Source organism: Coloeus monedula (genome assembly GCF_965178545.1).
Source record: "Coloeus monedula genome assembly, chromosome: 5".
Lineage (NCBI taxonomy): Eukaryota > Metazoa > Chordata > Aves > Passeriformes > Corvidae > Coloeus > Coloeus monedula.
In genome coordinates this window covers 49,075,952-49,101,867 of record NC_138785.1, presented here as the reverse complement: position 1 = coordinate 49,101,867, position 25,916 = coordinate 49,075,952, and the positions used below count along the sequence as shown (strand labels likewise).

Genomic DNA, 25,916 nt, shown 5'->3' with positions numbered 1-25,916 from the left:
TTCTATTTTCCATCCTGGGCATAAAAGAACCTCCTTAATATTAGTGCTTTGGAAAATGACCAAAACCCCTGTTAATTCTCCAAGGAAAATTGTTAGAAAAAGAAGTTATTTTATATTCAAAACTAACTTATCCCACTCACCGTGTTACTGTAATGCTTGAGTAATTGAGTACTTACTACTCTCCAATACAGGGGTGGAAAGATTGGTTTGCTTGATTTTAAGAAGCAAACTTTAAGTCATTCCATTTCCATACACATGTAATATTCCGTATACTCTTTCAAAAAGGATTATTAACTTGGGTATATCCTAGGAGCTGTCTAAGGTGTTGCTTCTACTCCACAGGCTACACAAGTCTATCAGAGCTGTGATGTCCCTCTCATTCCAGCTGATATGATCATCGGCACAAAGTGATGAACATCTCAGCACAGTAAATAAAGCTTCATTTCTACTCCTATTCTTCACACTTCCAAAACCCCAGTCTGCAATCAAATACATCCAGGTAGATTGACATGATTTATCAACTGAACCTACACAGCATAATATTTAAGGCCCACTATCACATTCAAATGTTCAGTTTCCAAGAAGTCAGCCAAAGTAAAGCCAATTTATCCAAGAATGAAGCTACACAAAGCTTCCCCAATAGAACTATTCACGCCAATGTTTCACATTACACTGTTCAAAACTGGAGCATAAGAATTTTAAGTTTTTAATAGTTTTTCCCCAGTCCCCTTTCCTTCTGCTTCTATAGCTGAACAATTTTTGCTGAAGTTTAAAAAGAAACCTTTGTACAGTGATTGTTTACAAAACTTAACTCACAAAAATTCAAATCTAAGAAAAACAACAGCAACTAAAACCATTTAGAAATCTGTCATATAACATGTAACCTTAGGTAAAAGCAAGCAGCTGGCCTTTCTGCAACATTTTTCTAACACAACACACAGAACAAACTGAAATTCCAGACATAAAAATCACTACTCAGACATATAAGCTAGAAATTTAATCAGCCCTGACTACATTTAGTCTACCAAAACAACAGAACAAAAGCGCTAAAGGTCAACACCAACTTGAGTTGGTAAGAATTTAAGAAAATTGAGAAATGAGATTTACCCATACTTTGCAGGTACATAGACTCCCATTTTTCTGAGAATGTATTGTCTCATTCAAAATGGAGCTAGGAATAGTCCTGACTCATTCACATTTTAATTGGCTTAACTGAAGCAGCAGGCAGGCAGCCTCTTAGTCATAACTGGGGATGCTCAACTGTCACTCTCACTATTTATTGATGTCACTCTATTCCTGCAAGTTACTGTTCCACCAGTTGCACTAACAGCCCATACTCCTCAGACAAAATTTCCACAATCATAAATAGATTAATGTGGCAGCTACAATACAGAGTTATTAGATGACAACACCACCACTCCCAGGACAGGAATTCACAGGGATATTATGCTATTTAAGTTAAATATAACAGCTAGTTAAAATACAACATTTCTGCTTTGTACCCAACTGAATGGTTCTGTGTTTTTTAAATGCCCAGACTGCCCATGTTGCAACTTTTTCTAAAGTAATGCTTAAAAAAAACTTGAGAAGCTGGTTTCCTCCAAATCATGACTCTCAAACCCCAAAACATATACATGCGGCATCAGCTGCTCATAACGAACAATTTTAAGCTTTATACTTTTGTTTCATGTTATCTTCAGCAGTTAACACCTACAACTTCTTAACTGCATAAATGACAGTTTCTAGTACACACTGATAAACATGAATACATCATCCCAGTACTTTGAAAAGTCTCCAGCAATTCGGCAACCTTTCCAGTGCTCTCCTAAAGGTCTCCCAGCCTCCTCAACCTATTTAAGCTCTCCTAAGTAAATAGTTTCCCCAGCAGATTGCAAGTGCATTTGTATACAGGGATTATCAGTAGTTCCCCTTGATCTTGACAGTTACAAAAAAGTAACTTTATAAGAGACCTGTTAAATAAGGTCCTGATGAAATTGAATTAATGTCAACACAAACCAAAAAGTTACAGAATTTGCAAAAAATGTAATATTGTCTCAGATTTAGAGTCTAAGGACTATAGATTAGCTAACTGTCACAGCATCAATGGGAACAGCACACATACAAGTCTCCCAGTGGGATCTGGAATAGATCTGTATCTTCCAGCTGCAAATTCTTTATTTTCCAAGTAAAACTGAAGACAAAACATACCCATATAAAATACATAAAAACAAAAGCAAAAAGGAAATTAACCTACCTTCTTTCCATCTGCACTACTGTTCAATTTAGTAACATGATGACATTCTTTCATACAGGTATGATTCTGACAATCAAGAAGTCGCCCACAAAATCTCTTACATGAGTAGGGATGTGCAGAGTGACATGGTAACGGACTAACCTGAAAGTTAAAAATAAATAAGTATAGATAGGCAGATGGGTTATATATATAGACACTGCACATATGTAGTGTGTGATATATATATATATATATATATATATATATATATATATTTACACACACACACAGAGACAAAGAATTATTAGAGAAGTTCTGGTTCTCCAGTACCTTTGTAAAAGAAAAAACATCAGTGAAATTCTATTTGATTTTTTTTAAGTATCATTTGGGTTCCTGTCCGTGAACAATGTAACCACACAAATTTGTTTTACACTGATAAAAGGAAAAAAAGCACACTTCCTTAAACAAGATAACTTTTGCAGCATAGTTCCCCTTTTTTTTGAAAGGCTATTATACGCTCAAATCTTTTAGTGTCATTTGTTCAGTCTTTCTGAATTACACTCATGCCTTCCATTACAGGTTCCTAAGGTGCTTTACCATTATTGCAGAAGACAGTTACAGATTGCTTTCACAAGGCTAGTTGTGTTATGGTCATCATAATCTCAAAATACTTTACAGTTTGAAAAACAGACAACAACCTGCAAGCCAGAAATTCTAAAAAGCATATACTGACTACATCAAATATAACTCCCAGGACAAGTAAGGAGAAGTAGAAACGGCTCCATAACAGGAGTAAGATTTTATGTCTTATGATACATTTTTACTTTCTAATTTGAGGTCAACACTCCAGTTAACAGAACTCCATAGTACTCTTCAGAGCATCTACTCAGAAGCTGTTACTCTTCATTGGTACCAAAACCAGTGTAAACTCCTAACTAGGTTACTTGCCTGAAGTTGAATAGTACAAATCCCTTCCACAAAAGGATTAGAGGAAACTCGCTTTTAGCAGTTTCCAACCATTATGTAATATTCATATGAAAAAAATTAGTTTTCTGTGATGCTGTCAAAATATTTGATTTTTTTTTAATTTCATGACCACTTCCCAGAGAAAAACAAACTATTTGTGATGTTATTACACAAGAGGCTAATGTGACATAACTCACTTTGACTAGACTAAGGGTGTGATTTTGTGTTGCAACCGTAGTTGCCTGAACAGCTTGCAGGGTACTCCTTCCTTTTCTCTCTTCAAATTGTACAGTCCTCACTGCACACTTCTACCACTCTGAACAAGTCCTACACATCTCTCTTTACAGCAAGATGATTCAAATAATCAAAATGGAAGAAAATTAATCAATAGAAAAAAGTTTGTCTTTTGCCAGTGACTTGGCCATACAAACAGGTGAACACTGGAACTGAAAAGAGAGAAGAGAGATGGCCCCACAGGGCAGTGAGGGACAGTCTCCCTTCAGCACTGTCCATGTTGATCTCCCTCAATCACACAAAGTACAATTTAAATCCACCTGCCTATATAAACTTCTCTGGGCTTCACCCAAAAAATACAACTTCACATCACATCACTGCAAAATTCAATTCATTCACAAGGCTTCTGAACTCCTCTTATCATCCTGACTCACCAAGGCTGAACAGAAGTCTGCATGGCAGGCTGAACATCAAGCACGGCATACACAGGAAAAAACCTTGAGGCTACTGCATCCAACCACTTTTACATCCCTGTGTCAGAGCTGAAGCCAATGCTGGCTAAAGCACTGATGCAACAACCACATTGTCTGAACTCCTGGTTCCTACTGCCCCTTGCAAACATCCTACTCTATCTCTGATGGGTGTTTCTGGTGACCAAAGGAAGAAAAGCCAGCAAGCAGCAGGCCTAATAAAAAGAAGGTCTGAAGCAGAGACTAATACTATAGCCAGAATGCACATACCAATTACCAAAGCTTTTAATGTGCCCAATATCCTACCCCTTCGCATCCTCCTCCATCTCCCTCCTCAGAGTACAAAATCCTTTCAGTATCAATCTAAGTAGTCAAAGGAAGTTGAAAGGTAAAAGAATGAAAGAAAATATGTATTAAACATTACAATCCACCCACTTCTCTACCTTTTCATGCTCACCCATTGCCACTCAGTTTTTTATGACTACTGGTTCTGCTGTGGCTCAGGTAGTGACAGCAGATCAGGGCAATGGTAGTAATTAGCTCTAGGGCTGCACTGTTCCATAATCCTGATGAGACTTTTTTTTATCAGGAGTTGTCTTCCACCAGATAAGGACACAACCACCAGCTCCAGTTAGAGCCAAGCACTTAGGCAGAAGTAGCATCCCTCAAGAACACAGATGAGAGGCACTGTAAAACAAGGCAGGGGCAGTGAAGCACACACGTCAGTCAAGCAACAATGGCAGCTTTCAGATGGCTGACTGGAGGAAACATGCCAGCCCTCTGGCTGCATCCAGCACAGCTTCAGCTTGAGCTCAGTAAGATACAACAGTCTTCTGGAATCAACTAATACTGTAGCCAAAAATTGAAAAATTTCAATTAATTTAAACCTACATTACATTTTTTTTCTGTTTCTCTGTTGTGGATCTAAGTAGCAAATCCAAAGGATAAAATAAAGTTTTGCTTCCTACAGTTGGAATGCATTTCTGAAATGGCTAAATGCGGCTAGAACTCTTGCTACAGACAAACATCAAAGTAGCCACAAAGTCCAGGAGGCTGATGAGCTGAAGGAGGAAGAAGGCAGATAAGAACTGTAAGTATTTTATGAAAGCTCAACAGGAAAAAAAAAAAGAAAATAAGAAGGTATCATTTTCAGACCACAGGTCTTCCACAGAACAAGGAAAGGACGGAAAGGGAAAAAATACCTGACAACTTTCAGAAGCTTTCCAGGAAATCTCCCAAATGCATAAAAGTGATTAACAGATACATCAATCAGAATATGAAAACAAAAATTGGCAGGGCAAGGAAATTTTAGCAAATTTTATATGGTGTTTAGCCATAAAGATGAATCTCATCAAGCTTTAGATAAAATTTTATCTAGAGGCAGAGTAATGGTCTTCCTCCTATGAATGAACCAGAACTAAAAACCACTCACAATAATAAAACATAGCATTAAATTCCTCCCAAAAGAAAGAAAAAAAAAAACAAAGAACAAACCACCCAAGAAGAAAGAGAGTTCAATGATATGCCCAGGAACAGAAAGCCTGATATTACTGGATATTTACAATACTCATCAAGGAAGCAAAACCAGAGCATTTTCCTTCCTCTAGAACATTTAATGAAATGAAGCAACTACAAGAAAATTATATACAGACGATAAATTGGTATCATAGTCAGTAAAGATTTCCTTCTTTGTCCTCATTTACCTTCTATCAGCTTTAATTAATGTTTCCCATAAAAAGAGATTTAGAATAACTTGATTTTAGAAGAGCTTATGTGTACTGCTGCTATGAAACTTCAACATATATAACAGTTAAAAAAAAGGAAGAATGTCAAGATTTCTTTTTTTGGGATGGCACCAACTGTTGATAGGTGATTTTTCTGACACACAACCTGAAACAAAATTGAGAGCTACTTTTAAGAACCTACAAATGGAAGAATGATGAGTTATTTATTTTTCTAAATATATGTAAAATTATTTAAGAAAAGGCTGCAGACCTCAGCTAAAAGAAATCTTCTGTTAGCTTAAACATCATGTAGAATCATCCTTCCACTAAGCACAGATTTTATACAATTACATGATCTGAAAAGCAGTTTTAAGTCTGTTGTTTCAAGCAATAAATTGCTTGTTCTAAATGCCAAGATGTAAGAGCTCAAACTAAACCAATCCCTTAAAAATACTTCCTAAACTAAATACCAAAGTGAAATAAAAAAAGGAACAACAAACCCACACACAACCCCCCCCACAAACAACCAACTCCAATATCTCCACAAATTGAAATTACTGTCCAAATATTAAGAAATTAGACAGCTGATTTGCTTGTCATAAAAGTCCTAAGGTCTCTACTCTACACATTGTCAGCAGGCATCCTGATAAAATACAAGACGACTTTAATAACTTGCTTCATTCCTAGTTTCTTCCTTTTTTATATCTTTTCCATTATAGGAGGTATAACAACAGTCCAACATAAGCAGTAACAGCAACATAGTACAGCAATAAGGACCTACTCACAGCAAAACTTTGCTTAAGAAAATTGCTACTTTTGTCACTTGTGAACAGTTCCCATTTCCCAGTGAAAATTCCCTCAGGGAAAATTCTACTGGAGGGAAGCATTCACAAATTCATATGTTTTCTCTTGTTAACAAAAGTAAATTAACTTGAGCTGAGATTATTTGTTAAGAATCAATGTGGCTGTAAAACACTGAACAGACATTATGTTATTTTTTTTTTATTTCCAGAGATTTCAGGACAACACAAAAATGCACAATGAACACAAAATCCACTGCAAAAAAAATACACTTCCCACACACATTAATGAATCATTTTTTTCCTTGACTTCCATCAAAATATCAAAGGTCAGGAGACAATTTCACTCCAGGAACCACTGCACTTCAGCGGGAAGGCAGCACCGGCCTCTGCTGGCTGAGAGAAGTAACATTTCATCTAGAGTAGCATCAAAAATTTAAATAATTTAAGTCAGCTATATACCCCCAGGCATTTGTCCTTATTTTCAATGCAAATCCATGAAGAAGACATGACCCAAAGCCACTGAATGATTTTTCTAAGACCAGTATGCTACAGAAAGTGAAGGTTTTTTTAATTATTCTGAAACAAGTAGTAATAAATATGTAGTAATTGTTACTATTTTCTCTAGTAATAGAGTACTGATACTGTCCTGCTATGTGGAAGGACAAACTTCACAATCATGTACATCTGAACAGAACCAAATCCTTCTGTATTGTCTAGACCAAGTTATAGACTGTGTCTGTAGACCAGTTTGTATATTGTTTATACGTAAGTTCATGAAATTTGGGTGAGATTCGGTATGTCCCATCAAAAACCATGTCACTGACTCAATAAAAAATTGGCTAATGTGCATGTAAGTTTTACTGAGGAAAAACAAAACAAAGCCCATCTGTTTCAACAACAAACAGACATGCATGGTTGTTCTTTTCATCTGCTTTCAGGGCACATTTTTCTTCAGCAACTGTCAAGCTGCAAAGTAGCTCTATGGAAAAGCTGCATTCACAACCTGGATGGGTTAATGAACGTGCTGCCCAAACAGACTGTGGCTACATAAACGTTGATAACAACATTTGAAGATGTTGCCACAACATAATCAAGCCACCGTTACAACAACACAACAAGAGATTACTAATAAAGGTCAAAGAAAAAAAAGACCTTTCATATTTTTGTATTTAGTGTTTTCCAAAATTTTTTATTTGCTTAAAATGATCCTAGGTTTTTTTATAATATTGTTAGTCAGGCTTTGACAGTGAATTTATACCAGACATATTAGTAGACAAAGCCATAATAGCGATAGCTTTTTCAAAATTAGTTTAGCAATCATCTTTTGAAATCAAGAAAAAATATTTGACCATAAATTTCACAACTTTTAGAAATTATTGTGAATAATGATGAAAGCTATTGCGCATTAATTAGATTCTCTTCTCATGTAAGCCAAAATAGACAGTGACTTCATCTACAACTAGAGAAGGCTACACACCAAAAAGACAAGTTAGTAACTAACACAAAAGAAGTTTCCACTGTACTGTCTGATTTCATCCATGTGTGCTTAGATCCAAGTCACATGAGAATTTTCCTGTATGACATTATGTTCCTGATCCTTTTAAAATATACACCTCAGTTCATAGAACTCAGGAGTGTGTGACAGAGAGAGAATATTAACTACAGAATGAGGGGGGGGAAAAAAACATAAATATTTAATAAGACCGCCGAAAAACATTTAAACACAATTTAAACAACTGCAAGAAAACACAAATAGCTACATAAATGAGTTTAAACTTCTGTCCATGAATTCCACGAAGTCAAATAGTTATACATCGTTCATAAAGGAACTAAAATACCTTCTGATATGGAAGCTCTTATGTTAAGGTACTTCACTGATTTTAAAATAAGTATTAAAACAATCTACTATTTCTTTTTAATGCTTTTTATTTTGCAGCCTGACAAAATAAGGTATTTGCCATATTTCACTTCATAAGGCAGTTTCCATGACTCACCTCATGCTGTCCAAGACACTCCCTGTTAAAGAAAAAAAATCAGAGATTTAGAAAATAAATATTTGTTTAGGGGACTTAAAAGAGTGACAGTGATTTTCACATAAAAATTAGTGCAACCTATTTTTTTGAAGTGCAAACTAAGAGAAAATCACCCATCTATGCAGCTCAACACCTCCTCCTTTTCCACAGTTGTTTGGATTGCTGTGTTTTATAACAAAAATCTCAAAATTTGTTTCATGTGCAAATGATTTGTAGTTGTATATGAAATCAGTTACTTTTTAGAAAGTAACCTGCTTTGGTTCCAAATATCATCTTCTTTGTCTCTGCTAATACATTACAACATATTTTTCAATTATTTCAGAGATCTAGTCTACTCTTACGTTTAGTTTTCTCCCTTTTAGAATGGTTTACTTTTTCCTCAGGAAGAAAACCTGTAATTGGATCAAAATTGTGAAGGTATTAAATGGTGACTCATCCAAACACTGAAATCAATCTTTTGCTCAAGTTATTTTGAAAAGTATCTATTTCTTTTTACCTCTCATTTCATATCTGTCATCCCCTTCATCTCTCTAATAAAATCTTTTAAGGGAGAGTAATGAAATCACGAACATTCAAGATAAAATATGTGTAAATCAGTTCCTAAAAATTTCCAGAAGAGTATTAAAAAAAAAATAAAAATTATCCCTGATAACTTCTCTGACACAAAATAACAAGAGCTGCAGACGATGTTTAGGACAGCAGGCTACTAACAAGAGCAATCAGCCACCTAGTGTAAGAACCAGCAAATGCAACACAGGAGCCTGTTCTTCGCACAGCTCAACTACCCTAAATCCACAACAATCTTCCAATATCCAGCTAATTTAGCTTCTAGAACCTCTGCATTCCAGTGTAGCACACTTCTGTTCCACTGCAAGGGTAAACTGCTCAAGCAGCCAGACTGTCTTCTGCCATGTAACTAGATCTGTAGATGAGGAATTCCCCATGGCAAACTTGCATTCAAGTTGAGCTGTAAGGGTGTCAGATGAACTACGATGCATAAAAAACTAGTAGGATCACTGGGCTCAAATATTAGTAGCTCGTTTTTGTATACTGCTTGGACAGCAGTTACATATGGAATTCTTCAGCTTGGGACCTATCATGTTTAATTATTTTTTCCCTGGTAACTTGCAAGAGACAAAATGCACCAATTTTGCAGATAATGCTAAAGGACAGTACAATCAACATATTCAAATGCAGGGGTACCATTCAGCATCTAAACAGGCTGAAGGTACAGCCTGAGAGGATTTTCATGAAATGCAGGAGATAAAGTCCTGCATCTAGTGACTGACTAAATCCCAGCAATACGGAAGGCCACAGGCCGGGGATATAACAGTGGCAATTAGGGGAAGTTACCAAAGTGATGAAGCCAGGCTCCTTCCTGAGGTTCACAGCAAGGATGCAAGAGACAACAATCCTACTCTTAAACAAGGAAGGTTCTGAGTAGAACTGATGTACTCGAGGGGCTTTAAGGTCCATCTGGACAAAGCTAGAGAAAAACACCCTGAATTCACTGTTGATCTGCTTTAAGCAGGAGGCTGCACTAGATGACCTGACTTCAAGGTAACTTCCAGCCTTAATTGTTCTGCGTAACTAGCAGAGCAAATAGAAATCTTCCTTTTAACTACTTACAGAAATAGATACTAAATATATTCCACAACAAATCTCTCAAAGATACCACGCTTATGCTCAAAGATACCAAATTATTAGGAACAAAATCAGAAAAGGACTGCAAAACCTCACCAATGAAGGATGGAATCTCCATGAACATCCATCCATACAGAAGAGTATTATTTAAACTATTCTCCATCAACATATTTGTGCAAATACCATTGTTCTAGCAATGATCAAAGAAATTGTCAGGTCATTTGCTTTGTAGCTACACATGGTTTTTTATTATTTTGTTAATTCAGGAACCTTATCTCATATTATTAAAAAAAAGAAAAATAACATTAAAATTGCAAAGATTGATCAAGAGAGATGGGATATTCCAGAATTAATGTGACCTAATGCTAACAGAACCTTAATTTGCCCAAAGCACTATGAAATGAAACAATTCTTCCTCCAGTTACAAAATTAAGTACAACTTTTTCTGTATGGTTTCCTTCTCACTTGGATGACTTACCTCCTCTGGGGAGCAGTCTTCAGACTAACAAAGCTGATTCTGATGTGGAAATTCAGAGGAACGAGGAGATATACCTTACATAATGCACGATGTTAAACAATGACCTCTGCTGAATATCTACGTGAGACAGCTTCTACAGCTGGCTTCTACCCAAACACTGAAACCAGATTGCTCATAACAATCTGACTTTTTCACCTTTTGTGAGTCTGGCTTTGAGTCCAAGTATCAGAAGTACTGAGTGGTCATACATTTGAACAAAAGTAAAACCTATTATAGCACAATCCTATATTAAGTTCTAAACCTATCTACATTGACAGTTAAATATATATTTTTAATATCTTACTCCATCTAGTTCTCACTTCATAAAACAAAGGAGGGATGTTTAAAAACCAAGAAGACACAAACACCTGTGAAGTATGCAGAGTTAAAAATAGTAAGAGAACACAACACAAAAACAGACCAAAACCACCAGCACTTTATTTTTGATATAAATATTGAATTATGGGTCCTCAATTCATAATGTAAACAGAGGTTTCATCAAATTGAAAAAAGGCAAAAAAAAGTCATCATCATGTCTTCCCTTATATCCTCAGCATCACCATAGAAAGAGTTGATTCAGCTCAACTCAAGGAGAACCTTTGGGACAAGTCAAAAACAGAAAGGAAAGAAGCATATGGGATAAAAGTGCCCACCTGCCATTCACTAGCATATAATAACCGAAGAACTGAGAAACAAAATAGCAACTCATTATGCAGAATATTATGATCCCATAAACCAAACAAGATAGAAAATACACAGAAAAAGTCATGTCACTGATGACTATCAAACTTCACAATTTTCATACCTGTCTTTTAAAGTAGCATTACACACAACACTTATCAGAAAGAACTGATCTTTACTAACACAATCAATCATTTCATACAGTGAGTAGACACTACGAAAATGTCTATTATGGTGCTCCTAGTTTTATGAGATTGGTGTTCACATAGGCATTTCCTTTTCAGCTGCAAATATGGTTACTTTCATGTCCATCTCTATGACAATATAAAAAGAAAAAAATCTCCATACAAAACATCTTTTTTAAATTTGTTTTTTTGTTTATTTTAATACTTACACTGGTATAGGAACCTCACAGGGAGGGCACGGTAGTGCAGTCTGAATGAAGGCTGGCTCAGATGGCTGTTCCCAAGGCCCTGCAGACTGATGCTGAGAGCAAAAGACACTAGTTGAATACAGAACACAAATGGAACTATCTGCTTGGCCATAAATAAGCATATCATGTAAAGAGTTTCCAGTTCTAACAAATGTACTTTCTAGTAACTAGCTTTTTACTAACGGAAATCTCCACACCCCTTACAGACAAAAAATTACAGTTTCATTCTTAGCCTGGTTAGGGATAGGAAAATTAAGTCCTGTGGCTCCTAGTGCTAAAAATTAAGCACCAAGCCAAATGAAAAAGAACAGTAAAACAATTCTAACCAGTTAATAAAGGTAAAAAGATTTCAATTATTTAAGCTAGTTCCATTACCATCATGCAGTGCATAATACGTGTCATGTTAAAAAATGCCAAACAATTTCTGGCTTCTAGCTTGTGCAAAATTTGATGGTTTTATAAAATCAGACTTAAAATTTATTTTTTTGTTCTTATGTTAAAAGCAATTGCTTACAGCTGAAATTTAATGTTTTTAATACATTAATACTCCAACAAATACATTTAATACTCCAACAAAAATCTTGTAATTTTTTGAGCAATTCAATTATGTATTACAAAATTACTTAGGTTGCAACAAAGGAGCTAGAACCACTTAGCATCATGCTGAGCGGTACACATAGCTCTGTGCTTGATTAGGTGTTTACTCTGAACTCCAAAAGCCTCAAAACTAAGATTCAGGTCAAACTGATGCTCATTGTTCCGAACACAAATAATACACCATTTTTCACTGTTTACTTACTAAGCCAGTTTGCTTCACAAGTGCTTCATCATGGCAGGAAACAGGGCACAAATGACCACACGTTAAGGTTTTCTGGCAGGGCTGACGACACGGAGGACACCGCCCAAAGTGACAATAGTGTTTCTCCTGGGTAGAGTGGTGACAGGTAGGTGGCCGACTGAAGTAAAATCCAAGAATGAATCAATATGACAGCAAGAAATATGAAGTTACAGTCACTGGGCAAGTATGTTCAACATGTAAAGAATTGAAATGAACAAGTTGTTGGTATTTTCCTAAAATTAATTTACTAAAATTAGTTTACTTCTCACCTTCAGCAGGTGGTTAACATTACAATAAAATTTAAGAGGAATTCTAAATAAAATTAAAAATCGAAGTTTGGTTTACATATTCAAACGGCTGTTTCCATCCTAATTCTGCTCTTGCACTATGTTATCGTGCTACAACCCAGCAGAAAATATTCTTTTTCCTTTTGCTAGCAAAGTTTTCTAGATAAACTGCCTCTCTGACGTACTTTGAAACATACCAGAGACGACTTGAAGAAATGAGCTGGACTACAGAGTTGGAAAAGCTTGGTGAGACAGAACCTCCCCCATGAAGCAGGCAACCTGCTCATGAAACCTCGGTGGCAGAGAGGTATCTGATAGGAAGGATTATTGCTAATCTCCATCTGCATAGTCGAGGATACAGAAGACTGAGAAGTAATAGCTGTAATCAGATAAGGAACAGTTTTTGCCTTTCAAGGTATATTTTACTGCTTTCTTTAAGGAGACTTTAAGCTCCACTTAAGAAGACGAAATGCACACACTTTCTATACTGACCTGCACAGCTGCTTGCACTTGGGAGGTCTGATGGTACGCTCTCTGCCACAGGGCACTTTTATGACAGTTTTTCCACAATTGCATTTCACATCTACAGTCTCTGGACATGGATTACAACTACCTAAAAATAAACATATTAACAATACGGCAAGCAAGTCAGAAATCACCCCCCTCTCACAATTTAATTTGGATCACACAACACTTAGGTATTTTCCATTTGTATTCAGTCTTACATATGAAGAAATGTCATCTTTCATCTAAATTCAAAAAGGGACACTGAAAAACTGGTACAATAAAGTTCTGCAGATTTTGTATGATTTTAATGTTCAGCCTATGTATAACGAATGCTTCCTTGAAAACATCCTCCACCTCTATAAAGTTACTAATGTTACTAATTTGATATAATTTTAAAAATGTATCTGTAAAAGATCTATGTTTTAATTTATAACTCTCCCACACCATTTCTACACCAACTGCTAAGTTTTATTACTGAGTAATTAACAGCAAGAATATGAATCTTCTAAAAAAAGCCAATTTAGACATGGGATTTTAGCTTACTAATCGTGCTGCATTCTGAAATTTTAAAGAGAACAACTGAAAAATGTATTGACAACAGAAATTTTTAAGCAATTCTGACTTGTTAGTGGAATATGAAAAGCAGCATTTCAAGAAGCAGATGTCTCACCAGCAAAAGGCTGCTGAAGACAAAAGGATGGAAGCACTACAGTCTTTAAATTGCAAAGTAAATTGAATAACAGTATAATGATCAGCACACACAGAAACATAGAATTGTTTGGGTTTGAAGGGACTTTAAAGATGGTCTAGATCCAACCCCCCTGCCATGGACAGGAACACCTGTCACTAGACCATACTGCTCAAAGCCCCATCCAACCCAGCCTTGAACACTGCCAGGGATGGGGCATCCAAAATTTCTCTGGGCAACCTGTTCCAGTGCCTCACCACCCTCACAGGAAAAATCTCTTCCTAGTATCTAATCTAAACCTACTCTCTCTTCATTTAAAGCCATGCCCCCTTGTCCTACCACTACATGCCCTTGTAAAAAGTCCTCCTCCATCTTTCTTTCTTGTAGGCTGCTTTAGGGACTGCAAGGCTGCAATTAGGTCACCCTGGAGTCTTCTCCTGGGGTTGAACAAATCCAGTTCTCTCACCTTTTCCTCACAAGAGAGCTGCTCCATCCCTCTCATCATCTTGGTGTCCTCCTCTGGACTTGCTCCAGCAGGTCCATGTCCTTCCTGTGCTGGGACCCCAGAGGTGGATGCAGGGCTCCAGGTGGGGTCTCACCAGAGCAGAGCAGAGGGGCAGAATCCCCTCCCTGGCCCTGCTGCCCACGGTGCTCTGGATGCAGCCCAGGACACGTTTGGCTTTCTGGGCTGTGAGTGCACATGGCTGGGTCATGTCCAGCCTCTCACCCACCAGCACCCCCAAGTCCCTCTTGGCAGGGCTGCTCTGGATCTGTTCATCCCCCAGCCTGTGTTGATACCAGGGGTTGCCCCAACTCCGGTGCAGCAACTTGCCCTGGGCTTGTTAAGCCTCATGAGATTCCCAAGGGCCCACTTCTCAAGCTTGTCCAGCTCCTTTTGCAAAAGAAATTGAAGGTCTAAAGCTATACTGCCCAGAGTGGCTAATATGTGTAGAATTCTTTTAAATATCCCATTAACAAAGACGACTACATTCTCAAAAATACAGAAAGGCAGAGATCAGAGATTCAGAGTGCTTGAAGATAAGGTGAGAGCACACTGTTCCCAAATCAAGTGTTATAAATGTACCACAGTAAGAAGCAAAACACTTCTATTCCCTGGCAACACATTGCAAATTTCAGCAAGCATGATAAATATTTAAGAAAAGTAGACAACCAAAAACCTAAGCTACCTGTTTTCACAGACTCCTGCTAAAGGCCGAGTGCTTATTATCAGCAACTTCTAATAATTCTGAGATTAAGTCCTTTTGAGATGGGGTCCATTCTGAGATGGGGTCCTTTTAAAGAAGTTATTTTCTAGGAGGCATCTATTTCCTTTAACACCAGTGGTCACTGCAATCTGGCAGCTTTTTGGAAAATTACCCTGACCTAGTTACATACTAAAGACAAAATAATTAATCATAACTTTCAGTAGCTATTAAAATATTGGTATTTAGGGAGAAACACATTAATATAAATATTTTGACATAAAAATAATTGCCTTTATTAGTAATATTTTCAAATATTTATGAAGACACAAACTGTACTAGACTATTTTGTTAAAGCACAGAGAATTTAGAAAAGAAAATAAATTTATCATCTGGTATCATCAGTCATTACCTTCATTATATGCAGCTTTAGTTAGTAAATAGACAATTATACTCTTTTGATAAATTACTCTTCAAAGTGTATATATTTGATATTTACATTCTCAAAGATCACTTTTGTTTTCTTATAGACATTGCTTTATTGTTTTCATATTAAAATTATTAGAAATCTTTGTCACTTTGAGCCAGGCTGTAAAATGCAAGCAACATCAAATAAAAACAATCACTCAACATATAAGTTTATCCTATAATGCAGCATTAGCTCTTTAGTTTTCCAATCAGAATTTTATTCAATGATTTAGTTATCAACCAAACTAATGTGGAAAAACAATGTTATCAGTCTTCTTCTGACAGTACACAAAAAATTACATATTTACAAGATTTTAGAGAGGTACAGGGGATGGACAAGAAAGGAAAAGAAAAAAAGGGACACAGTGTACAGAGAAAAATCAAACCACTAGTTTGTGGTGACAGATTTAATAGCAAGTTAACAAGTACAACTACCACATTTACCTGTCCTCTCCTCCTAAGAGTCACTGCCTCAGAAGCAAGACTCGCTGAACAAGTTGAAAATTATTTCATGAGCTGTTGCAACTTATACTTCAGAATACTAAGGGAAATTACAGAGGCTACTTGGCTGCTGTTTCAGCAGGACAGCAGCTTCTGTGGGGAAAATTGCTGAGAGGGCAGACAATTTTTCAGTCATTCCAATTTAGCCCCCAACCAAGCAAATATCAAAGCAATCTGCCAGGTAATTTTGTGTGTTTCCAGTATCTTTTTAACCAAGGTCACTGGATTCGGAAGCAAACTTTTTTGTTATCCTTCTTATAGTCAGTAACAAGTTCTTATTTTCTTTTACTGGTAGGATACCAATATACATTCAAATTCCATCCTTTTTTTTTTTTTTTTAAGCCTGCTTGTACCACCACATGTTGCATTCTAGGATTTTTTAAAACCATTCAGACTCAATCAGCAGCAGTCATTTCTGTATGTATTTGGACTTTGTAATGCATATTCAGTGAACAGAATTATTGGGAAAAATTACTCAAAAGCCATGGCTTTTGAATTACACAGCTGGAGACAAGAGCATTTTCAGAGGAACAATATTAAGCAAAATCACCAGATAAAAACACAGGTTGCCACTATGTAAGTCCTTAAGTTCTAACCAGCACTTTCAAACACACTGCCCCCACAAAAAGCCCACATGCAACAATGGAGAGAATTTATTAAGCACCACACACAGTCCTGCAAGCAGGCAAAAGTAAACAACATCCCATCGCTACAAGGATTCTTCACCTGTTCTTACCTCTGTGGCAGCCTGAAGGACATTTGTGATTTCTGCAGCCGAGAGTCCGCCCACAGACTTGATCACAAGGTGGACAGTTTCCAGAACAGCACTATTAAAAATAACAAAAAGTCTAATAACTGGAAACAGAAATTTCTGGTATATACTTTCCCTCTTCCACTATCTCATTTTTTCAATACTTATTTTAAAAAATGTCAGTGCACTTTAGTGAAATTTCCTCAAACTCATTCCAGAAAAAAGGCCACCTGTAAAGTGGTTTTAAAAAAAATTTTGTATTAGAAAATAACAAGAGAACACACATTTGAATGCATCATTCAACAAACTAAAAAGGCAGAGGGCTTCAAAAAAGCATAAGAACATTTAAAAGTTCAAATTATTACAATATTTTAATCCAAAATAATTTCAGAAGATAGGCCATCTGACAGTTTACCTCACTACTCTGCAATTTTTTCCATTTTTATGCTATATTGTCCCTGGCAGAAAAATGTTACTAACCTTTTTTTTTTTTAATACATTTTTACCTTTGTAGTAAAGGTTAGTTAACTTCAAGACCAGTTATCTATTTTTTATTCTTATATAAATCAGTAATGTGAAAGAATGAGAACATTCCACAAAACCATCACATCGGTGGGTGCCATGACAGGAGAGAACATCATCTTTTCTATTAACTTGAAAGGCACCCTCCTTCCAACAAGAAATCTGGATTTTTCATCACAGAGCTGCCAACACTGCATTTACTTGTTTTGTAATCTTTTCACACAAAGTAAATTCACTGTAACAATAATATTAAAAAAAACCTAAGAGTAAAACTGTATCTTTTCATGCCTATTTGTGGTAAGTAATCCAACTTTCACAATGTATTAATTCACAAATAGCAGGCAACTTTCAGGGTCTCTTGAATGAATAAACTCAAAAGATACTTCTGAGTATCAATCATTCCTTTTGACTTCAAAGAAGAAGGGAAACAAAACTCCAATTCCCAACTGTCAGACCACTGCTGCTTGCACTGGTGTGTATTTGAAGGTGGTGTGGAATGCTGGGCTGCCAAGTTATAAGTGATTCTCAGCTCTTCCTACAAAGTAGGGAAATAAATTGATTTAACTACTTCAGAATGCATAAAGCATCAGTGACTACTCAAGAACTGGGAAGCAAAACTGCCTTCTGGAACTGGAAAGTTGTCGAAATCCCCTCCCTGTTTATAAGGCCAGTGAGTTTAACCTGATGTCATCCTTTTCAGAGAATTCTGGTACACTGAAAATTAAGTTTCAGTGGCATGGAAATAAGCTCCTCTTTCTATACAATAACATGAGGTGGAGCAACAAATTGATGTTATGTTATCTAGACTTTTTAAGAAGTGAGCTAAAAAATGCATTTGAGAAAGATTGTATCTGGGCACTTACCTTCCTCCGACACTGGTGCTTTTGACAATCACGGATTTTCGTACACTTTGTTTCACACAGATATGGCTTATGACACGGCATGCGCTTGGTGTGCTTTCCACAGCGACACTGTTTTTCAACCTCCTGGGCAGCAAGACAGGGAAAAAAAGGCAGAGTATTTTTAATAGAAGAGAAAAAAAAAGAAAATAAAACATTCTACTACTATCTGTAAAGGAAAGTTCAAGGGAAAGTAACATTACATTGTATACACAATGCCAAGTGTGTCGTGCAAGATGACAAACATAACTGCAAAACAAATTCATACAAAAAAGTACCTCTCCTGCACCCATAGCGTATACAGATAATTTAAGAAGTAGATGAGCAGGTTTATCTGCCCTTCATCATGGCTGTCATGTGATAACTACTATCACCTAGACTTCGTAGCCAAAGCTGGTTCAGGAAGAGACAACTGAGACCTGACAGAGCAATGGTTTTGTAGGCCAGACCACAGGAGCTCCAGAGATATCTAGAGTACAGTAAAACTTAATTTTCTTACAAAGAAGAAAATAATGTTATGTCACACCACCTTCAATTTCACTAATGAAGGAATATCATAGAAAGACAAAGCCAAAAGGAAGCTAGAAAAGATGGAGAAAAAATTAAGTGTCTTTTAGGACATAAAAATTTTAAAAAACAAAACAAAACCAAGCCAAAGCAATACACTCATCCAGGTACAGCCTCAACTCAACACAATACTCAACTACTTATTCAGAACTGTGTTGGGGTGGGAGGGGAATAATGAAAGAACATGTTGTTTTTAATAAACAAAGTCACAGATTTTGTGATAGATATTATTTCATTTTCCTCAGGTGACTTGCACTGTTCCAGGCACATAGTTTAAGAGCCCAAACAAAATGTGAACATGCTACAGGAAGACTAACTGTTGGGGTCTCCTCCCCCTGCCATGGAGCCCTGGGAGAGGGGCCCTGGGGGGAGACACGGGGTCTCCCTGCCCCTGCTCAGTCTCATTCCCCATTGGTTGGTTTGTGTTTCCCGGTGTGGCCAAGGACCCTCGGGTCCCGTGACTGGGGGAGTTCCTGAGCTGAGCCCCGGCCATGCGGCTGGAGAAATAAACATCTCTGAAACATCTACCACCAATCTGTCCATATATACTTCGGTTTCCACGGGACTCCTGGTTTGAAATATACTTTGTTGCAGTAATCCCCACTGCAACAACTAACCTGTCTGCATATTTCACAGGGACCCCGATGACAGCGCTGTGAACATTTATGGATGCCACATTCCAGAACTTTGTCACAACTATCACCACAGGTGGGCACATCTTCTGTACAAGGCAATGTAAACTCTAGATGAAGAGAGAGAAGTACAAGTTAACATTTAGCGAAAAAAAAGCCAAAATATTTAGGAAAAAAATGCAATGTACAATAAATTCAGATGACAGTTGTCTTTTGTTTTTTTAAAAGCTTCTTTAGAATTACTCAGTTATTCACATCACAAATTAAACCCTTGGTGCTAAAAAAAGCTTTGAAAGCTATGCAAAAAAAGTTAATATACTGTCATGGTTGACTATGAGAACTTTTTATTCTGCAGAATTAGCAGAATTAGATTTACACTGCAGAATTAGCCTAGACTACTGACTGTGAAAGACTGGAGGACTTTTTATTCGATTTATCATTTAAAAAAAAAAAAGTAGCTTACTTGTTTTTCCACATGGACAGGACCTTTTCCCAGAACGAGGACAGTCTCCACAGGGACCAGCATGACAAACTTGTTCACATGTGTGATTGCCACATGGCAAACATTTCCCACACACCTGAGAAATTCAGAGAAACCAAGTGAACGCAATGTAATGGAACTACATACCAAGCCAAAGCAAGCCAAGAGCAAAAAGCAGGAGTGAGATGCTTCTGGATGGAATTTCATTTTTTCTGAATTTTGTTAATAAATCTTGTATTTGTTGAGTTCACCAAATAAAACTGATCATCCCTGCAGTGATCCTGTCTGGAAGACCACAGTACAGTGAGGAATTAGTGTTTCAGAAAACCTGAGTGGTCCCAGGTCTGTGCTGTGCTGCATACACAGCTCAGCCTTCAGGCCCACATTGTACTGCACATACACTTTGACTACAGGATAAACTTACTGTAGCAGAAGAGATTGGAGGCAGCTCGCACTTGGTACCAGTGATTAGACTGTCTGCATGTCCTTGCCTTTATCTAAAAGTGCAGCAAGAAGTTCTCATCTGAATACTCTTTCCATTTGTAGAAATTATGATCAAGGATGCTTTCTTGTAAGAAGATCCTACAATACCTTCAACAACCAAAATGGGGTCTGCACTGCATGCTGCACATGTATCACAGCCCATTCAACGCTGCACAGCTTGGGGTTCCAGAGATCTAAAGGGACATACTATTCTTTAGATTATACTCCTTTTCTCTATAGTGTTAGCTGAAAAAAACTGCATTTTAATTCATACTTCACAGAGGCCAAGTACCTTTCTTACTGGGATCAAAATGACCAAGTACCTCCTGGTGCAGCCTTCCCCCTGCCACTTAATTTTTTAAAATTATTTTTATTTTTTCCAGTCTGTCAATCCATAGCCTTGGTCTTAAGCACAGGCTGCAAATATACTTCAAAGAATTAATCACAAAGCTTTCATTCTGCTACAGTCCTAAAAATAAGCAAGAAACTCTTGTCTACTAAGCTGTGGTTTCAGTCTTATTTTTGAAGGCAGCAGCTGAAATTTCAACCTCTAGTACAAGAAAAAGTGTATATGAAGTTAAATGCACTGCTAGCTTAACCCCAGAACAGTAACATTTGAACTACTACAAAAAATTAGCTGAGCCACCAACTAAATCTCTTCTCAAACAATGCTGTTTATATTTTTGGTTGCACTTTCAAAAGTTAAAAATTAATTTTTTCTTACTGGATACATTTCTCCAATCTTTAATACACCAAATAATCAAATTTTATAAAGGTGAGAAATAAGTTAAAAAGGATAGCTTCAGCATACCTGATCACACTGCCACTGAGGACTTGCACAAAGTCTCTCTGCTGTCTGTCTTCCACAGGTACACCGTTGTGTACTGACACGTGGACAAGGCTGACAATCTCCTGTATGTAGTTGCAAAGTGACATTAAGAGTAGGAATCGCAAAAGGATGATGCCTTTTAACAACAGCAACAACCTGCTCTGAAGTTAAAAAGGCTGGTCTACCTGCATGACAGGGATTCTCACAAACATGTTGTCCACACAGCAATGTTCGTCCACATGGCAGATGGCAAGACCACTCCTTGGCACTGCACCTTCGGGGCACTGGTTTGGCTTTCTTACAGTGACAGGTTGTTGTGACCATCTTTGGGCAAGGTGGACAGGGTCCTAATTACAGGAAAAAGAATATCTTGCTAACAACCATTCAGCAAATGCAGCCTTGACTACATCTCTTTTACTCTGAGAATTTTAAATATACTTAACAGATTTTAAGTTGAACTATGCAACAGGTACCTAAATACTGGTGACACAACCAAGAAACACCAAGGATTTACCTGGATGACAAAGCAGCAAACATTTGTGGCCACAGGAAGGTTTGAATTCCCTCTCACATATCTGACCACAGGAGTGAGGTACCAGCCATGGATCCACTGTTGGATTCTCCACTTTTCCACAGTAACAGTAATACCTACTGGGAGTTTCAGAGCGTTTGTATTCAAACCTACATTTTGGACTACAAGGGAAAAGGAGTGAAAAGTAAAGCAATTCTTTTAAACTAAAAAAAAGAAAGCAGTTTTTATCATTTTGCCTTCTGTCCTGGGTTGCAGTGTATTCTATTACCATCCCCATCAGCCGTTGAAATCAGGTGGGGCAGTGTTTCCTTGCCTCCTCCCCCCAGACTATCTTGCTGTTAATGGCCCATCATTGTCCTGCCGCATGACTCATAGATAACTCCCTCTGGACTATCATCTGTTAATGAGCCCAATCAACACCTGGCCTTATGACTCATTACCCCATTGTGAGATGCTCCACCCAGAGGGAGGAACCAAGCATCCCAGCGTGGATATAAGCTGAGGTTGAAAACCAGAGAGGGGACCTTTCCACTGGATTTCCAGAGGACAGGAGCTACACAGCCACCGGACCTTCTGAGGAAGAGCAGACCCTTTTCTACAGGATCACCGCTTCAGAGGACTGCAGCCATAATTCTAGCAGACTGCTACCACCACCCTGCCTAACAGGGACTCAGGTTGTATCTTGACTCTGTCAGTTTGAACCAGTGTTTTCTTTTAGTTGTTTTTTTTCTTTCCTTTTCTTTAAACTTCCCCATTAAATTGTTATTCTGACTTGGTGCCTCCCACTGGTTTGTTTTCAAACTAGTACATAATTTGGCGCCCAACGTGGGGCAGCTCTGAGAGAAAGTCAGAATTACAATTTTGTGTTAACAGAAACCTATTCACCATGGTGCTCAGCTTGTCTACGTGGGTACTGTATCTTGCTCTCTATATTTTTCCTCACATGGGGAACTACCTGCCTGTAGTATTACTCCTGTTAAAACCAGGGAATGGTATGAGAATTGCTTTAATGGTTTATTATGTCTACAGCATGATAACCTGCGAGGCGATGAATACCATTCGGAGTATATACTCAGTTTTGTTTGGCTGTCCTAGTCTGGGCTCCTATGTCTGGGATCTCCTCAACAATCGCACCCAGCCCCTGGTGGGAGGAGTAGAGAGTGGTTTCTTCCAGCCTTTCAGGCCAGGCACAGCAGTTTTTGAAAATATTGAATTCCCTCTGGATGTCAAAGACGGCATAAACTTGCTGTCAGTTCTGCTTTGTCTTCTCTGTACAGCCTGCACCATGTACACCATGCTTAGGATCAGAGCCATGGCACAGCATCCTCAGGATGAGGGAGGGAAAAAGAGCAGAGCAACAAACATCATGCCTACGCAGACTGACACAGAGGAGAAAGGAACCAAATGCAAAGCAACAGCGTCCATGTCTACTCAGACTGTCACCGAGGAGAAAGAACTCAGATGCAAGACAACGGCGTCCATGTCTACGCAGACTGACACCGAGGAGAAGGGAACCAAATGCAAAGCAACAGCGTCCATGTCTACGCAGACTGACACCGAGGAGAAAGGACCCAGATGCAAGACAACAGCGTCCATGTCCACGCAGACTGACACCGAGGAGAAGGGAACCAAAAGCACTCTCAGTGTCCCCATGCAAACCGTCACCGAACCAGAACAGCCTAAACCAATTGCAGTTGCCCCCGTTCAGAAGAAGAAATCAAAAAGCAAATCAGCCCGCATTGTGACTGACGAGGATGCAGCAGGACCTTCGCACCCAGCAGAAGAGGCAGAGCCAGAGATCATCACTCGGTCGCTATCCCTGGGTGAGCTGCGTGACCTGCGGAGGGAATTCACCCGCCAGACAAACGAGTCTATCCTGACCTGGCTGCTCCGCATCTGGGACGCTGCAGCCAATGACACCATTCTGGATGGAAGTGAGGCCAGGCAGCTGGGATCTCTGTCCCGGGATGTGGTCATTGACCAGGGGATCGGGAGAACCCAAGAAGCTCTCAGCCTCTGGCGGCGACTGCTTACAAGTGTAAGGGACAGGTACCTTTGTAAAGAAGACCTCCAGGTGCACCAAGGGAAATGGAGCACAATGGAACAAGGTATCCGGTGCCTGAGGGAATTGGCTGTGCTGGAGATCATTTTCTCAGAAGACGAGAGATTTCCTAAGAGCCCAGATGGTGTCCAGTGCACGTCACAGATGTGGTTGAGGTTCGCACGCCTTGGACCAGAGATATACTCCCGTTACCTGGCAACGCTGCAATGGAGGGAAGGCGAGGACAGGGTGGGCGTCTTGGTGAACAAGCTGAGGATTTACGAGGACACCGTCACAGCCCCGTTTCGCACCCATGTCTCATCCGTGGAAACAAGTCTTTTGGCTGAGCAAGTCCGGAGCTTGATTGAAGAAGGCCATCAGAAACTGAAAAAGGAACTTAAGAAAGAGATTTACCCGATCTCGCCAGAACCAACAAGAGTCTCTGCCATTAGGAGCCGGCGTCCCCCAACCAGGGAGAGAGGATACACCCCACGAGGTAACCTCTGGTTTTTCCTTCAGGAACATGGAGAAGACATGAGTAAGTGGGATGGAAAACCCACCTCCTCCTTAGCAGCTCGGGTACGTGAACTAAAAAGAGGGACAACTACCACAAGAAGCGCATCTAGAGTCAATATTGCTCCGGTCTCTCGCACACAGAACTCCAGACGGTACCGGAATGATAATATGACCGATCCTCTTGAAGGGACCTCAGGAACGTATTCACCGGAAGGGAGCAACATGCAACATGACCAGGAATAGAGGGGCCCTGCCTCTAGCCAGGTAGAGGAAAGGGAGAATCGGGTCTTTTGGACTGTGTGGGTCCGATGGCCTGGCACATCTGACCCACAAAAATACACGGCTTTGGTTGACACCGGTGCTCAATGTACTCTGATGCCATCAAGGTATGTGGGAGCAGAACCCATTTCTATTTCCGGAGTGACAGGAGGATCCCAGCAGCTGACTGTACTGGAAGCTGAAGTGAGTTTAACTGGGAATGAGTGGCAGAAACACCCCATCGTGACTGGCCCGGAGGCCCCGTGCATTCTCGGCATAGACTATCTCAGAAATGGGTATTTCAAGGACCCAAAAGGACATCGTTGGGCTTTTGGGATAGCCGCTGTGGAGACAGAAGATATCAGACAACTGAGTACACTGCCTGGCCTCTCAGATGACCCCTCTGCTGTGGGACTGCTGAGAGTTGAAGAACAACAGGTGCCAATCGCCACAGCAACAGTGCACCGTCGGCAATACCGCACCGACAGAGACTCTGTGGTTCCCATCCATGAGATGATTCGCAAACTGGAGAGCCAAGGGGTGGTCAGCAAGGCCCATTCACCTTTCAACAGCCCTATATGGCCAGTGCGTAAGTCCAGTGGAGAATGGAGGCTGACGGTGGATTACCGTGGCCTGAATGAGGTCACGCCACCATTGAGCGCCGCTGTGCCGGACATGTTGGAACTTCAGTACGAGCTGGAGTCCAAAGCAGCGAAGTGGTACTCTACTATTGACATTGCCAATGCCTTCTTCTCCATTCCTTTGGCAGCAGAATGCAGGCCCCAGTTTGCTTTTACCTGGAAGGGTGTGCAATACACCTGGAATCGACTGCCCCAGGGGTGGAAGCACAGTCCCACCATTTGCCACGGACTGATCCAGACTGCATTGGAAAAGGGTGAGGCTCCAGAACATCTGCAATACATCGATGACATCATTGTGTGGGGAAACACAGCAAAGGAAGTGTTTGAGAAAGGAGAGAAAATCATCCAGATTCTCCTGGAAGCTGGCTTTGCCATCAAAAGGAGCAAAGTCAAGGGACCTGCTCAAGAGATCCAGTTCCTGGGAGTAAAGTGGCAAGATGGACGGCGTCAGATTCCCACTGAGGTCATCAATAAGATCACTGCGATGTCTCCACCGACCAACAAGAAGGAAACACAAGCTTTCCTAGGCGCCATA

The 25,916-nt window shown here is 39.1% G+C and overlaps 1 protein-coding gene across 2 annotated transcripts in view; it reads right to left on the bottom strand.

Annotated features, from left to right (window-relative positions):
* The window catches only part of NFXL1 (nuclear transcription factor, X-box binding like 1), a 58,602-nt gene that overhangs the window by 24,623 nt on the left and 8,063 nt on the right, over positions 1-25,916 (bottom strand). For both annotated transcript variants that reach the window (XM_082282232.1, XM_082282233.1), the window contains exons 5-16: positions 21,908-22,086; positions 21,579-21,740; positions 21,376-21,476; positions 20,064-20,178; positions 19,586-19,710; positions 18,366-18,488; positions 16,966-17,056; positions 13,356-13,476; positions 12,538-12,694; positions 11,700-11,791; positions 8,425-8,446; positions 2,255-2,395 (exon numbers count right to left, since the gene is read on the bottom strand). In XM_082282232.1, the coding sequence (XP_082138358.1) occupies positions 2,255-2,395; positions 8,425-8,446; positions 11,700-11,791; positions 12,538-12,694; positions 13,356-13,476; positions 16,966-17,056; positions 18,366-18,488; positions 19,586-19,710; positions 20,064-20,178; positions 21,376-21,476; positions 21,579-21,740; positions 21,908-22,086 (1,429 nt within the window). The remainder of the gene's footprint in view (positions 1-2,254; positions 2,396-8,424; positions 8,447-11,699; positions 11,792-12,537; positions 12,695-13,355; positions 13,477-16,965; positions 17,057-18,365; positions 18,489-19,585; positions 19,711-20,063; positions 20,179-21,375; positions 21,477-21,578; positions 21,741-21,907; positions 22,087-25,916) is intronic.